At 39.8% G+C, this 17,636-nt stretch overlaps 3 protein-coding genes across 3 annotated transcripts; all 3 read left to right on the forward strand.

Moving 5' to 3' along the window:
* Positions 1-2,367: 2,367 nt before the first annotated feature.
* On the forward strand, positions 2,368-5,125 carry LOC311254449 (blue-sensitive opsin-like; the record flags this gene model as incomplete). Its single annotated transcript, XM_084348218.1, has 5 exons — positions 2,368-2,746; positions 2,841-3,009; positions 3,099-3,264; positions 3,367-3,606; positions 5,021-5,125. 5 exons carry the CDS (start codon positions 2,368-2,370, stop codon positions 5,123-5,125), a joined length of 1,059 nt encoding a protein of 352 aa, XP_084204344.1.
* Positions 5,126-6,671: 1,546 nt separating this feature from the next.
* LOC311254451 (blue-sensitive opsin-like) lies at positions 6,672-9,722 on the forward strand (the record flags this gene model as incomplete). The annotated part of the gene is made up of 5 exons (XM_084348220.1): positions 6,672-7,050; positions 7,159-7,327; positions 7,419-7,584; positions 7,822-8,061; positions 9,621-9,722. 5 exons carry the CDS (start codon positions 6,672-6,674, stop codon positions 9,720-9,722), a joined length of 1,056 nt encoding a protein of 351 aa, XP_084204346.1.
* Positions 9,723-13,003: 3,281 nt separating this feature from the next.
* LOC311254450 (blue-sensitive opsin) lies at positions 13,004-16,020 on the forward strand (the record flags this gene model as incomplete). The annotated part of the gene is made up of 5 exons (XM_084348219.1): positions 13,004-13,382; positions 14,365-14,533; positions 14,795-14,960; positions 15,064-15,303; positions 15,916-16,020. The coding sequence occupies 5 exons, from the start codon at positions 13,004-13,006 to the stop codon at positions 16,018-16,020; spliced, it is 1,059 nt and encodes a 352-aa protein (XP_084204345.1).
* Positions 16,021-17,636: the final 1,616 nt, after the last annotated feature.

Genomic DNA, 17,636 nt, shown 5'->3' on the forward strand with positions numbered 1-17,636 from the left:
ACTGATGTCATTGTTGAGGCGGCTGTTTACTTTGCTTTTGACATTTGTGTAGTGGTGTATGTATACCATATAAACTCAGTGGCAGACTGTTTATGATGAGAGAACACACTTCCACCCTAATGCTCTTGTGAGCCTGTGTTTTCCTACTCTACAACTCTAAATGCCTATTATCCTAAATGCTTCTGTCCTTAACCTATTTGTGATGGTGTCATATGCAAATCCTCATTAACCTACAGGAAGATTTGAACAATGACATACAAATATTTGCTATATTGATGATTGACTGATTTTCTTTTTCACTTGTGACTTTTAGGAATAAAACCCTTCCTAAAGTTTCCTGTAAGGTTAACATTGTAACATAATCATCAATTATAGTTAAAACCACTTCTTTGTTGTTTTTGTCCACCTCATGAAAAACCTATTTCAGATATTGTTAAATGAAACAAGGTTTTCATAGTCATATTAAGAGTTTTCCTAACTAAGCTTTTATTCTGAAAGTATGTTGCCTTTATGATTACAGTGTTCATCAGAGTGATATTTAAGGTTGCAGTGTGGTTTGGCCTGAAGGGGTGTCTTTTGCATTTGTAGTCTCAAGGCACTATTATTTCTTTCTCTTTAACATAATCTACTATACCTACTAACAGACTGAAGTGTATATCACTTAGATTTTCGGACAACATACCGAGAACAGGAGCTGAATCAAAGCCATGTACATCTTCAGGAAATCACTATCCAGCTGAGCCATTTTGGCTTTCCTGTCCCATTCGACCCGGCTCACTCTCAAGACCATGTTGCTTCATAACATAGGCCTGCTACAATAATATTAATAGTAATGATGGCTGACATCATTGATAGTAATGAAAATACTACTACGTCACAAACACTCAAGTGTCTACCTTGCAACTTTATAGCTTATTGAAGATTGAAACATCCAAATTCAAAAACAGAGACAAATAAATAACTCAATAAATAATTAAATATGCTGTTTAATGCACCAAAAATAAAATGTTAAAACGTATATGACGGTATTGATTTATTTATAAAATTTGACATGAATTGATATTTCTGTTTTATTTTGCTTTTGTATTTATTTATCATTTATAAATATATTTTTGTACATATTTTTTTTCCCATTTCCATGTTTCCCTTATTCCCTCTTTTTATTATCACAAACAGGTTTATTTCTGTGTTTTATTTAATTATGCAAATGAAGTGTTATGTGAGGTCAACTTTTTTCTTATTGGTTGATTAACATGAGAGTGCATAGATTGACTGCACATGCCTTGTTTTATGGCATATTTATTTATTTATTAATTTATTTACTAAGTTAGTTAGTTAGTTAGTTAGTTAGCCTTTACTGGGGACGTTTTGGTCATCCATAACAGCTAACTCTGTCACAGCGGCAGCATTTTTCAGAGTGCGTCTCCTCTGCACCTTCTTGTGCCAGTCCTCTATTAGATCGGTCTTTCAAATTGGAGGAGGCAAATTGGGCAAATTCCGTGTATGCGTGTTGCATTACCTGTCTGATTCAGATCGTGCTAGAGAAACCGATACATTCTACTCACTATGTAAGCTTTTGTTCAGCATATAATTTGTGTTTATATCCAGTAGAAACATGTAGAGCTCCTCAAATCAGAGTTACAATATGGTCACACAGAGGCGGCCCCCACTTCATATATTAATAAGCAGATGGTCACAGAATATTCCTCACTTCATTTAACACGTCACTGTCTCCAAACTGAAGTTCAAAGTTTGCCTCAAAGTCAAGAATGACCTTCATGTCTAATTCTGATGTGGAAAAATGGAAATGTCCTTTGATGCTTTGTACCGAGGGCCACGCTCAACTCGGAGTAATCCTTTCTTGATCCTGATACGATAACGAAGGTAGAGATCATCCATCCTAATGCTAACATCAAGCAGGTTACCCAAGGCCAGATTGAATGTGATTAGCGGTCGTAATAGCTCTGATGACTGGATTATCTGAATCCAAAACAATGCTCTTCCTTTCCGACTGCATCCTGTCTGCCAAAATGCTAGCTAGTGATGGGATCGGAACAGGATACGACTGATATATCCTGGAATCCTGTGTTGGCTCCTGACCACTGTTTTACGCCACATGCGCAATGTGTTCCATTGCCCCCCGGGTATCTAATCGCCTTGAACAAGGGTGGGGGTTGTATTTGTTGATCAAATCAAGCAATTAATTATTCAATAGTTCAATTAAGTAAATGTCCAGTCAAGCAGCCCTATAAATTCACTAGCAGTCCTCTTTAATGGACTGCCATAGACAGACAAAGTGCACCTGCAGGAGACACTGGCAAATTTAAATTTTTATTAGTTACTTTTGTTATTCATATAGAGGTCAAAATGAAGCACGGCCGAATGATGGAGCTCCCAGAGGACTTCTATATCCCAATTCCTTTGGATACGGACAACATCACGTCTCTCAGCCCCTTCCTGGTCCCCCAGGACCATCTAGCAGGCTCAGGCACCTACTACGCAATGGCAGCATTCATGTTTTTTGTATTTGTTGTGGGCACTGCCATCAATGTGCTTACAATTGCATGCACCATCCAGTACAAGAAGCTGCGGTCTCACCTCAACTACATCCTGTTGAACTTGGCTGTGGCGAACCTTCTTGTGTCCTGTGTGGGCTCCTTCACTGCCTGCTGCTCCTTTGCAAACAGATATTTCATCTTTGGAGCGCTTATGTGCAAGATTGAGGGTTTTATGGCAACACTTGGTGGTAAGACAAACTCTGAGACACAGATTTATAAGATTATGATACTTGAGTTTTAATGAGCTAAAACATGGTTTAATCCTACTTTATATCATTCCAGGTATGGTCAGTCTGTGGTCTCTAGCTGTGGTAGCTTTTGAAAGATGGTTGGTCATCTGCAAGCCACTTGGTAACTTTGTATTCAAGCCCGACCACGCTATAGCTTGCTGTGTGTTCACCTGGGTTTTTGCACTGATTGCATCAACCCCTCCGCTGTTCGGATGGAGTAGGTTAGTATTACACGCGCACCTTTACATTTGCCCTGATCATACTGCCAAGTTGCCATGCATACTTAATGTGCTTGTGGTGATCTCTCTAGGTACATCCCAGAAGGCCTGCAGTGCTCCTGTGGTCCAGACTGGTACACCGCAAACAACAAATACAACAATGAATCCTATGTGATGTTCCTGTTCTGCTTCTGCTTCGCTGTTCCCTTCGCCACCATCGTCTTCTGCTACGTTCAGCTGCTCATCACACTGAAAATGGTGAGGGCAAAAATTTAGGGATTGCTTCATTGCTGCTCAACTACCACTAAACATGCAGAACCGAGAAGTCATTAGTCTTATAACGCTTCTCTCACTCAACAGGCAGCAAAGGCCCAAGCTGAGTCTGCCTCCACCCAGAAGGCAGAGAGGGAGGTGACCAGGATGGTGGTCGTCATGGTGCTGGGCTTCCTGGTGTGCTGGTTGCCTTACACCACTTTTTCTTTGTGGGTCGTGAATAACCGCGGGCAGCCTTTTGACCTGAGATTTGCATCTATACCATCCATCTTCTCCAAGTCCTCTGCAGTCTACAACCCAGTTATCTACGTTCTCCTCAATAAACAGGTCAGCTGGATGTACTGTCAGGTTGAAAATGCATTACAGTTATGGACAGGCACTGTGTAAATGATGCACAAAAAGACAGGATAATATGCTTCGTGTTTTGCAGGCACCTGGGAAGTACAGTTAATGGCCGCGTTTCCCAGATTCGTTAAGAAGCTCTTAAGTGCTAAGATCTTCTTAGGAGCGCTCTTAAGAACGCTGTGAAAGAAGGATGCGTTTCCCAGAGTCGCTCTTAGCTTAAGAAGATCTTTCACTAAGAAGGAAATGTAAGATCGAGCTGACCCACTCTTAACAGCCTTCTTAGCGACCAAATGCTCAGTGATCAAGCGCGTCAGGGAAATTTATATCCTCCACTTTGCGAAATAATAAAACAATGCTCAGTGTTGAAATGCGCTCATAGCTGCGGACCACAGGCGCAAGAAAAAAAAATAAGAAAATGGTAGATGAAAAAAAACCTTTTTATTGAATTACACGTTTAAGTTTTCCGCAACATCTGCATATATGAGTTTATAGTACTACACATAAAAAAAACAACAACCCTGTGGCATTTCACAGATATCAAGGGAACAGATGTATTAAACTCAGCTGAACCTCATCCAGAGAGGCTTCCCCTGCTACTCTACAGTATAAATGCGTTGCCAAAGTCCGCGCGTGTGAGAAACCATGGCTGCAATACAGCACATTCTCCCTGCGAACCAACAGCGTCGCCGTGCGTGAAGCCAGACGGTTTACATAAATGCATACGTGCGTCAGCACTTCTCCCCACTGGACGTGCTGTCAGACCGGGCTGTCCAGGCAAAGTACCGGCTGCCCCGTGCGGAGATCCAACGGCCGTTGGATCTCTTTGCCTGGACAGCCCGGTCTGACAGCGCACACACACACACACACACACACACACACACACTTATGCGCTGATAAAGAGGTGGGTGATCGATCTGCCTGGCATCGATTGATTCAGCACAGCAGCACCGCGGTGGACAGCTCCCACTAAGAGCTTCTTCAGAAGCTTCTTTGGCTTGATCTTAAGGTTCTCTAAGAAGGCAGTTAAGAACGCATCTGGGAAACACCCGTATCTTAGCGCTCCTTCTTAGCCGAACCCTTCTTAAGAGCCTTCTTAAGTCCTTAAGAACGATCGAATCTGGGAAACGCGGCCAATGGCTGTTCCTATTGTAAAGCTGCTAATTTATGATCAACTCACAGCAAGCTTAATTGAAAATGCCACAGCAACTTACCTAACTGCAGTTAAAAGCAACAATTTCAGCAACAGCTCATGCTTAGTTGTTAAAAAAGTGTGTAGAAGCCTGACAACCTAAATATAAAAAATAACAATTTGGTGCTCGATGGCCAATCGATTTAGCTTTTTAGCATAAAAGAACAGATGTATTTCTAAGCGTGTTTTTCTTCTGATGTGTTTCAGTTCCGCTCATGCATGATGAAGATGCTGGGGATGGGTTCAGGTGAGGATGAAGAGTCATCAACAACATCTTCAGTGACCGAAGTCTCCAAAGTTGGACCCGCTTAGACTGAACAATGAGACTGTTGACTTGTCTGCCGCCGATGATTGTGAATTGTAAATAAGAATAAATGTACGTGTTTTCTCATATGAAATGATAAATATGTTTTAACGGAAAAGATACTGACATTATAAATAATCTGCAAAGTGAAAAATAAAAAAAAATATACAAACATGTATGTTTGTGTGTGTATGTTGTTGCTTCTGGAAAGCAGCACATTCACGAGTTCGGACTAGTTTCCTTTGATTGGTTTTGTGCTGTAAGGAACACCTTCACTGCCACATGTAAGTTACACAAACTATGTTGTCAAAGTAAGTCATCCTTTCCTGATACATTCAAAGGTTATTTTTGTTACTGTTCATGATTTTAAACTAATGATTTTATCCCCCCCCCCCCAAAAAAAAAAAAATTCAGCTGAACATGCGCCTGATCATTTGTGAACTATAAATATGCCCACATGATGATGTTTTGTGTAACGGATTGCACAGATATTGAGTGTTACTCCTTCAGGTGATGATAACGTGTTCAGATCAAATTGTTTATCAGTACCAGATTATCACTGCTGTTTTGTATGATTGCATGTGTGAGGCAACTCAACACAAACAGCACCTTGTGGAATAACACTGTGTTCTCAATGTCTTATGTGCCCCCTTAATCTCAGGGAAGGAGGCAAAATGCCAAACAGGTAACACAAAGCTTGAGTTAAACCAGGGAAGTGGATTACAAAGGGCTACAGCGCCTGACATTACCAGACTTAATGTAATTGGAAACCAGATTAGCAAGCAAAGACCTGCTGCGCTCTTCCTGAAGAAAGAGGGATTAATCTGCTCAACCAGGTTTTGATGTTAAAAACAAGTGATCATGTGGTGCACTGTGTACACATTTGTACAGTTCATGTATGTGCATGTTTGTGTGTCTGTTACCTGTATGTATTCACAAATGATCAAATCTTGATATTCGTACTATGAGCCCTATACATTAAGGTTCTTAACAGACAGGATGTGTGTAACAATCAGCGTTCATATTCATAATTCAGATCATCGTCTGAAACAACAATCTCTTACAAAGACCTGCTGAACGTCACTCTTCTGCATCACACATGCTCTCCAACCATTAGCACATGAATGTGTGTGTATTTACCAGTGACAATTAGACTTAATATGAAATTTGCAGCTTGTGATGACTGTTTTCTGAAAACAGGTCACAGAGGTTGTCCTCAACTATTCTCCCAAGCTGGTGTGCCAATTATGGGAGTGCAGCCAAGACAGGAATCTACTAAATGACTTATACCAATTAATACAACCCTAATCAATCATTCAATTATGGAATTCATTAAGGTTTAAATGGGGATGAGTGGCATCCTGGCTGGCTTTATAAAAGTCAGTCCTGCACAAGAGCTGTTATCAGAGATGCAGACTTAACAGCTTCCATGTCTGCCTGTTGAACATCTATTCCTTATTCTTATTGTCTGATATAAGTGATATAGGGTAGACCGAAGACATCAGTGAGGAGTACTCTTGAGGTCTAAAGATTGTGATCAATAGTCATATAAAAATGAAGGCAAATCGCGGCATGGAGCTCCCAGAAGACTTCTGGATACCCGTCCCTCTGGACACCAATAACATCACGGCACTCAGTCCCTTCCTGGTGCCTCAGGACCACTTAGGGGGCTCGGGTACCTTCTATGCAATGGCAGCATTCATGTTCTTCGTATTCACGGTTGGCACTGCCATCAACACCCTCACCATTGCATGCACCATCCAGTACAAGAAGCTGCGGTCTCACCTCAACTACATCCTGGTGAACTTGGCTGTGGCGAACCTTCTTGTGTCCTGTGTGGGCTCCTTCACTGCCTGCTGCTCCTTTGCAAACAGATATTTCATCTTTGGACCGCATATGTGCAAGATTGAGGGTTTTATGGCAACACTTGGTGGTAAGATTTATCTGTATCTGTTTTGAAATAATATACTAATTCAATCTGAGCTTGAATGTAATGACTAAAAAAAAAAAGTTTTTAAATGATCTGTCTCTGTCATTCCAGGTATGGTCAGTCTGTGGTCTCTAGCTGTGGTAGCTTTTGAAAGATGGTTGGTCATCTGCAAGCCACTTGGTAACTTTGTATTCAAGCCCGACCACGCTATAGCTTGCTGTGTGTTCACCTGGATATTTGCATTGATTGCCTCAGTTCCTCCGCTGTTCGGATGGAGCAGGTAGGCAACAGAAACCACCCTGCCCGCTGAAACTCATCTCAAAACTGGGAAACTGAATACACACACAATGCTTTTGCGATGATCTCTCTAGGTACATCCCAGAAGGCCTGCAGTGCTCCTGTGGTCCAGACTGGTACACCACCAACAACAAATACAACAATGAATCCTATGTGATGTTCCTGTTCTGCTTCTGCTTCGCTGTTCCTTTCGCCACCATCCTCTTCTGCTACGCTCAGCTGCTCATCACACTGAAAATGGTGAGGGCAAAAAAATGTAACAACATTGAGCTCAAATGTAGTTTTGAGAAGACATCATGTTTTACTCGTGACACTAAAAAAGTCTTCTCAAGATTGACAATCATTTATATTTGAATGCACGTCTTCTTATGTCTTATGAAGGATGAAGTTTATCAGAACAAATCTATCATCCCAAAATACATGTGCAGGCACTGCAATTGCCACTGGCTGACTTAGAACTCCTCTCTCCTTCAACAGGCAGCGAAGGCCCAAGCTGAGTCTGCCTCCACCCAGAAGGCAGAGAGGGAGGTGACCAGGATGGTGGTCGTCATGGTGCTGGGCTTCCTGGTGTGCTGGGTGCCTTACGCCTCCTTTGCCCTGTGGGTTGTGAATAACCGCGGGCAAACGTTCGACTTGAGGCTGGCGACCATACCCTCCTGCTTTTCGAAGGCCTCTGCAGTCTACAACCCAGTTATCTACGTTGTCTTAAATAAACAGGTCCGTTTTACAAAATACAAAAAATAATTTTACAAAAAGTACAAATCTGAGGTACTTGTACTTTATTTATTCCTTACCATTTTGCACAATTGTATACTTCCACACCACTACATCTCAGAGGGCATTAATTATACTTTTTAATCAACTACATCGCCTGACAACTTTAGTTACTTGTTACTTTTCAGATTACAATTTTAAAAAACGTCCTTTCAAGTGAAAAACATGTATTTCCTAATGTGCTACTGAGATGATTTTGAATGTGAGTGGAATGAGAAAAACTCTCCTACTTATTAAGCTAAAAAAAACCTCTCTTGGATTAGTGGATAAATGTATTGTCACAAAGCTGAAAATAGGGCTGGCTTTCAGAGTTCATGAAAAGTTGACTGCGGCTTGTTGAATCTACAGTGCTGTAGATTCAACAACCCGTCAGTACAGTAACATTAAGTAGTTTACATAAGCTCAACCTTAAACATTGACATCAGTTAAATGTAAATACACATTCATGCCTCAGTAACATTAGTCCAAAACCTCATATACCATATTTTGATATGTTAAGTACATTTTACTGATTATACTTTAACTTTTACTTCTTTTACTTAAGTAATGTTTTGAATGCAGACCTTTTACTTGCAGATGTTATCACAGTGTGGTATCACTACTTTTACTTAAGTAACAGATCTGAATACTTTACCCCTCCTGATATGGAAGCCTTGAGGCCTTAAACTATGGGGCTGAAAATGTGCTGAAATAGTCTATGTGCATCAGATATGTACTATCTTATTATATTGTGTACTTGTGTGTACTTAGTCTGAGGCACTTGAGTGCGACTTTTTATGTTACATAATGTTAAAGTTTCCTCCTCTTAGCTTTTAGCAGACCAAACAATAACAAAATGACTTGATGTGCAGAGGCTTTAAGTCAATGCCCTATTATTTTGATTTGAATATACCTACATTTTTATATCACAAAAAAATACGAATGCTAAATCATGAATTCATCCACTAGAACTGCTATATTGTAGAAATATTTCGATAGCACAAGTTTTTGTTTGTAGAAAATGATCCCACTGAAAACTGGGGCCTTATTGATACAACCATTGGCTTGTGCACATTTAGCTTTTATCTTTCAGTTCTCTAAATGGATGGTGATCAAGTTAAATGCAGAAGAAGAAGGAGCATAATGCCAGATGTTGCACTAGAGCTGCAATGAATAATAGAAAATTATTCACCAGCTACTATAATCACTTCATCGTTTCATTCAATTTAAGCAAAAAATGTCAAACATTTTCTAGTTCCAGCTTCTTAAATATAAGGATTTGATGCTTTTCATTTATAACAGTAAGAAAAGAACAATTTGAAGCAGCACTTTGGGCTCTGGGAGGTTGTGATGAGTCATTTTTAGACATTTTATTGACTAATGATGACTAATATAATCAGCAGATACACTGATAATTAAAATAATTGTTAGTTGCAGCCCTGTCTTATAGAGACTTTTTGTTGTCTTGATGTCTCTACAGCATCAATGAAATTAACTTCAACAAACTGTCTTTTCCCTTTCAGTTCCGCTCGTGCATGATGACGATGCTGGGGATGGGTTCAGGTGAGGAGGAGTCCTCAACAACATCTTCAGTGACTGAAGTCTCCAAAGTTGGACCTGCTTAGACTCAACACTGTGACTGTTGACTTCTCTGCCACTAATGATTGTGCATTGTAAATAAGAATAAATGGATGAGTATTTTGCCATATGAAAAGATGTATACTGTATATGTAATGCTGCAACTCAAGTAAGAAAGCATACTATCTGCAAAGTGAAAATAAAATAAAAATTACAAACACATATATATTGTGTGTGTGTGTGGTGTTGATTTTACAAAACATCAAAATCACAAGTTTGGAAACTAGCAGTTTCCTTATGAAGGTGATTGTGTAAAAGGCTCTTACACACCCTGTGGTGAAAGTATGTCATTATTTTCCGAGAAAAGAAAGCTATGCAGTGACAACAAGTTTTGCTAATCTGTTGCAATCTAAGTTTCCAGAAGCCCAGAGGTCCTAAATTGATTTGAACAGACTTTATTTATACCATTTTTAAGATGAAATCTTCACTGCAGCTGCTAAACTAAAACCCTTTAATGATTTTATACTCCACATTCAGATGTCTATTGTAAAAGCAGTCCATAAGCCTTTTTTTTTCTTGAGCACCTGCCCCTCCAAAGGTCTCTGTGACATTACCAGCAGATGGCGTTGCAGAAATGACGTCACTTCAATAAACCGGATTGGCCGATTGGGATCAACTGTTTTGAGCACCATTTGGATGTCATTTATACTCGACGTACCAAGTTTCGTGTCTGTAGGTCCTTCTGGCTCGCTGTAAATGATTAAAACGCAAACAATGACAGTTAATGAGGAACAGGCCACATCCACTTTCACCTATCAACGTGGCAGTCAAGATATTATGCCGCGTTCCAGTTACATGGGAGACCACTCGCCCGAGTTGGAAAGTGGGAAATCTCGCAGCTGTCTCGCGACATTTCACCGAGGCACGCCCCCTTTTGGTCGGAATATCCACTGTCCGACTCGGTCCTCATGAGAGTACACCGAGTTGAGCGAGGATAGATAAACGATGTGACATACAAAGATAGCTGCACCCATAATTGATGTATTCTCTTTGTATTTGTACCATGTTGGTCATTTTAATGTCGATTTTAAATGCTCTTACACACTTGATTACATTGCTGCTTTAATCTGGTCACCAATTTATGCATTGCACGGTCTTGCTGTGCCTGCAATACAATGTAAAGTGTTTTCGAGCTGGTTTGCTAAATAGGCTAATGTAGCTAACAATAACAAAACAATGACTAGCTTGCTACTGCCCTGATGGCGTCCATGGTCTTCCGACTTGTCATGTAGCGATGACAAACAGGAACGCTAAAGGTTCGACAAGCCAGGAAATGACGTCACGTTCTCGCGCAAGAGCAACTCGGCCGAGTTGTCTCCCATGTAACTGGAATGCGGCTTTAGTTAATAGTCACCGCTAGAGCATGCATACTAAATTTGGTGAAATTCCGTCCAATGGTCTTTGAGATACGCATGTGTGGCATTTATAGCACCCCCTATAGGTTGAGCTCAAAATGCTTTGGTAAGCAGGTTCCCAGTCCCATTGTGAACCTGCCCACCAAGTTTTGTGATGATACGGCAAAGGGTATAGGAGTTATGGCCAATCATTTGTAAGCTGGTGTGAGAAGGGTGAATATCTGAAAAACGCCTTTTCAAGCCTTAATTACAGCGCCACCATCAGGCCGACTGGGCTCATATTTTAATAAAAATCTATGCGCATCATTTCCAATCATTGGGCCAAGTTTCAAGTTTCTGGCCCATTCCAGCTCACGGGAATTTGAGCTCAAGCGGCAGACAACAAATAATAATAAACCGGTACAATCTTAGAAGGGTTCTACCACTTTGGGGTTAGAACCCTAATTACTTTCACCAAATTTGAATTGTACTATCATAGAAACATCATACAACTTCAGAAACCCTGTATAAACCCCAAAAAGGATGTGAGTTGTCATCAAGTTTCGTCATTTTGATGCTGACATTTTTATTAACCTTTTAGTTATACAGGTAAATCTCATAATATACTATCAGTATGACAGTATGTCAGCTGACCACTATGCCACTTGACATAGAGTAAGATGTCCATTTGACATTGAAAGTGATTTAATAACTATTTACAAGTGGATATGTAGGCCTATGTTTGTCAGGTGTCATGTTATGTGTATGCAGGTGTTACAGTATGAATGCTTACGTATACCCTCTTCAAATGAAGTGTTACTGAAAGTTATTTTGTTGGTTTGTGGTTGTTTTTATGAGGTAGTGATTTGTTGGAAATCTGTGCAGTGAAGAGGTACATCTAGGGAAGCAATAGTCATTCTGTTGTTTCAAATCCAGTGTATATAACATTCTTAGATTCTCAAAACACAAAATGTAGAACTCTGGACTGAAAATGAACATATATATTACATTATCTGTCAAGTATTACATTATCTGTTTTGAAAAAAAAGAAAAAAACTCCTGAAAATGTAATAAATTCCCAATAATGTAATAAGGTATTACATTATCGGTAAAAATTTTATTACAATATCAGTCAGATTATTTTATTACATTATTGGTGAAGCTATTACATTATTGGGTTTTATTACATTTTCAATCGAGTTAAGTGCAAATTTTATTACATTTTCAGGCGTTATTACATTTTCAGGAAATTATTACATTATAGGGTGCTACAATCCCTCCTCACATTATTTGGTTTCTGGCTTACCGTCAATAATTTCTTCTTTCTGCTGCCATATCAGGCAGTATTTTGTCATGTTACTCCCACTCTCAATCTTCCTAATCTCCTCTTAAAAAACAGGGAAACTGTTTCTTTAAAAATATATATAATGTAAGGTGAGGTAGACTGGTACAACCTGGACAACAGAGGACCAAATGCATGACTGACCTTCCAAACATCACTGATGATCAGATTATGTGATAGACAAAGAAAAAGGCTCTACAGTAGGATGTAATGAGATGAACCCGGCCAGTTCTGGTACTGAGGGACTTATCTCTATATTAGCTCTAATGTGACCCATGCTGTTATGGGAGTGCAGGATGTGTGTGCAGGTACACAAGTACAAGTATGTGTGGTTTGTTTGTGTGTGTGTGGTCTGTGAAACAAAGCTTTGTTGTTAATCCCTTCCTTGAGCCAATTATGTTTAGCCGGAGTAATATTCAAAGTTCCTATAAATGCGGCGTCAACCCCTCCACCAGAGAGACAGCCCTCTGTTGGAAGACACTCAGGACATCAGTGTTACTTGAAATTAGATGTCAGTAATTTGTGGTTTTACACACAGTAATACTGTTTAAACAGCTTTTTGAGAAGTCCTTGATTTTTTTATTTGACAAAAATGAGGGGGAATCGTCCGACAGAGTTCCCAGAAGACTTCTGGATCCCCATCCCTCTAGACACCAACAACATCACATCCCTCAGCCCATACCTGGTTCCCCAGGATCATTTAGGGAGCACTGGCATCTTTTATTCCATGTCAGCATTCATGTTTTTCCTCTTTGTGGCCGGTACAGCCATTAACACCATCACTATCGCATGTACTGTTCAATACAAGAAGCTCCGGTCTCATCTGAACTACATCCTGGTGAACTTGGCCGTGGCGAACCTTCTCGTCTCCTTCGTGGGCTCCTTCACCTGCTTCTACTGCTTTGCCTTCAGATACATGATTCTTGGTCCACTGGGGTGCAAGATTGAAGGATTTACAGCAACTGTTGGTGGTAAGGATTTTAACCAAATGTACAAGATTGATGCTTAAGTGTGTTGTGATGTGTGCATGATTCTTTTATTTATTCATTTGCCAATGGTTATTGTTCATAAAGTATTCTTGTATTTAAACTTTATCCTATTTGGAACTGGGATCTTTCTTGCAAACCCACTGTACTGATTTAATTGTCAGGCAAAACAGCTTCAAATAGCGTGATGTCATGTCGTCCCAGGGTAAAATAATCTATAATGTTAAATTGTAAATTATCAATATATATTTATGAGAAAACAGTGACATTTAATTCCCTTTTAACAGCAGTTGGAGCATTTTTAGTTTTTAGAGTTTGAACCAGGAACAACTTTGCTGTCTTATCTTCTGTAAAATCTCTTTTAAAAAGGAGTCACAACATCAAATTTTACATAGAAACAAGCAACAGACATAAAACAAGCAGCAAATTACATCAAGACAATTGATTTACCAGTGCTCAGTAACAGGACGTGCATTCAATGCTCATATAGTCCTTAATCCTATTTTAATGATCTTACATAGTTGTCAAGTAATAATATTTGAGCTGTCTCTATAGCTCACACCAAGATGAAGGCACACAAACTTTAAAAGCACTTTCACCAAAGACAGTGCAAGTTCAAGGAATGGAGCACATAATTTGTCCACATGGCCGAAGGTAACCTAAAATCCTCGAACAGAAGGAAAGACGATTCCTTTTCTAACTTAAAACAAACCACTTCCTATTACAGATATGGCAAACGCTTTTAAACTTTTTTTTAAAATGCAAATGCAATCCAATCAAAATATGAAATATGTCATCTAAATAGATAATCAGATTTTAGCAAACAAGCAAATGCAGCTGTAAAACAAAACTATTGCAATCTCCGCTTTCTAATGTTTCAGCCTCTGTTACAGATATACTGTTACAGTTCCCTCACTGATTGTCAACTGTTGTGTAAGTCTTTTATATCTCTTCTGTCTTGCTGCAGGTATGGTCAGCCTGTGGTCTCTTGCTGTGGTAGCACTTGAGAGATGGCTCGTGGTCTGCAAACCACTCGGGAACTTTGTCTTCAAGCCGAACCATGCTATCGCTTGCTGTGCAATGACTTGGGTCTTTGCCTTGTGTGCTGCCATTCCTCCTCTGGTTGGATGGAGTAGGTCAGTGTATAAAGACCAAACACACAACAGTGTTTCTATGGTTTCAATAGTTGGTATAGTAATCCAGTTATTTTGAGAAGATGCACAACTTCTGCATCTGACTTTTTTTTATTCCATAATCTTTAAGTACAAATCTTTCTTACTCGTATGAGAGCTCTTGTGAGGGTAATGAGTGACATTTGTCCCCTGCCCCTAATTCCAAACCACACAGGCACCTACATGACATATGGCTACAGTGCTGATTCATGTCTGTCTCTCCAGGTATATCCCAGAGGGCATGCAGTGCTCCTGTGGACCAGACTGGTACACAACCGACAACAAGTATAACAATGAGAGCTATGTGATGTTCCTCTTCTGCTTCTGCTTCTCTGTCCCTTTCTTCACCATCGTTTTCTGCTACTCACAGCTGCTCTTCATTCTGAAATCAGTAGGTCTCAAGTTACCGAGGTTGATTGTATGATTGCAGATAGGAATAATATCTCACTTGATTTCATAGATCTGAGACCAACATGTATGTACTTCTTCAACAGGCAGCGAAGGCCCAAGCTGAGTCTGCCTCCACCCAGAAGGCAGAGCGGGAGGTGACCAGGATGGTAGTCATCATGGTGCTGGGCTTCCTTGTGTGCTGGATGCCTTATGCCTCCTTTGCTCTGTGGGTTATCAACAATCGGGGGCAACCCTTCGACCTGAGACTGGCCACCATACCATCCTGTCTGTCTAAAGCCTCCACAGTCTACAACCCAATGATCTACATCCTCCTCAACAAACAGGTTTGTTCATTCACTCTGATATGAAAAAGCTATTTGTAGACAGGAGGGTAACTTTGTATTCACTCAACTGAACTGAGGCTGTACTGAGATTAAACAGAGTGACAAAACAAGAAAGAGCTTGTTTTATTTGGACTTTATCACTGACCAGTGGCGCCCTCTAATGGTGGCTTTAAAAACATTCACAAAGCTTGCTCCATCCTCGGAGGGAAAACCTGATGCGCACATTAAAACTTCAGATTTTCAGTCCTGGTAACACTTTATCATAACCATCATTAATAAATGTATAGTTGTTGAAACTTTAGTTAATAGTTCCTTGACTGTTAACAAACAAGTAGGTTTTTTATAAACATTTATTGTATTTGTATTTACATGTGTTTAATAACTATTTACACATTATTGTCAACATCAGTTGCAATACAATAAAAAGATAAACAAGAAATTACTCAAAGGTGCAATATGTAGGAATCTTAGTTTACAACATTGAAAAAAAAAGAAATATCAACAGAATGGGAAGAAATAACAGTCTTGACATGTTATGGAGTCAAGAATTGTCCTGTAGAGTTAAACACATTATAAAGACACAAATGTTCTTCTGTTGTTTTTCTCTTTCAGTTCCGTGTATGTATAAGGAAGATGCTGGGGATGAGTGGAGGAGATGATGAAGAGTCATCAACAACTACATCAACCACTGAAGTCTCTAAGGTCGGACCTTCTTAGACAAAATCAGGAGTTACATATTGTAAATAGCGCTGAATGGACAAATTATATGACAAATGGATTATTGTTATTGTTATTGATTATTGTCACACATAAGGAGTTATATGCAAAGAAAAATGTAAAAAAAAAATCTAATTTTTATTACAAGATATGAAGATGGTCACTGAAAACCCATAGTAGTTTTTACTCAATTAGTCTTTGAAAGCAAAGATTGTATACGAGTATATTAGACATTGTTGTGAATGAGTTTGAAAAGTTGTACTGCATCTGCATGTATACAACCTGCAATTTAACAGAGAATCAATAAACAGTTGACCTACGACTTTACAGCTTACATCTGTGCTTGAGAAACAATCGCAGACATTGTGGGCAAACACTCTGGGATCAGCTGATCAGATAGTTTGTGAGATTAGCAGGGTTTACTTGTGACAAAGTAAAGCCCACTGATTTCTGCTTTGTCTACAATCCCTGGATTCATTGTGGTGTTCAACAAAACCCCCAAGCAGCATCATTTCCCTCCAGCACACTGAATATTTTGAAACTTAACACTGTGGTATTAAGTTGAGTAATGAGCTCATTAACAAACTGTTGGCCTCTTTGCATCACGCAAACTCTTTAGCATGCAACAAAACCTCGTACCAGGTTTACTCCACTCTCCCATCTGAACACCGTCTGTCCATCTGGCACCGTTGCTATTGTCAGTAGGTCTTTCAAATCTGTGTAAAATTAACAATTCAATCAATAAATTCAGGTACATACAAAATACACAGTGGTGTCAAGCTGTCTTTGTCAATCCTGGTCCTGGGGGCCTACGGCCCTGCATGTTTTAGATGTGTCCCTGCCTCATGACACCTGATTCAAATGAACAGGTTGTTATCAGGCTTCAGGAGAGCTTGATGATGATCTGTTCACTTGAATCAGGTGTGTTGAGCATGAAAGCAGGGCAGGAGGCCTCCAGGAACAGGATTGAAAAACACTGCTGCAAAGGATAAAAGTCCGATACTCAGCCTACAGATGGCGCCATACTTCAAAATGAACAAGCCTGATACACAACAGTTCCCATGTGTGCTATGGGGTCTGTCAGTCATTCTAACCTGTTGACCACAACACTACAGGTATGTGGTTCACTAGTTTACTCACCAAGCAGAAACTTAAAGGCTTTACCCTGCAGAGTTTAAAGGATAAACTGACAGATTAACACACACACACACACACACACACACACACACACACACACACACACACACACACACACACCATCATCTTTGCTTGGGTCAAGTTTGATATGTGATAGTAGGAGCTAGAGAAGTAAAATGTATCATTGTTACTATAAATCACAGTTTAAAGTAGTTACATGCAGTTGTTGTTCTCAAATGCATTAACACAATGAGCTAAAGACGGTTAGCTTCATAGGATTACCAATCAACCTCCGTGCTGGGACTCAAACATTGACACTGTGTTGGCAGAGATCATTGGTTTAAGTGAATCATCTCTACTACAAGGGAATATGTTTCTTCTTAATGTCAGAAAAACACTGTATTTGATCTGAAACACATTCCCTCCTCACCCCCGTCACCAACACCACCAGAACAACATGTGCACAGAAATCTGAGAAT

This window comes from Pagrus pagrus (assembly GCF_965226575.1).
Source record: "Pagrus pagrus genome assembly, chromosome: 3".
In the NCBI taxonomy this organism is placed as follows: Eukaryota; Metazoa; Chordata; class Actinopteri; order Spariformes; family Sparidae; genus Pagrus; species Pagrus pagrus.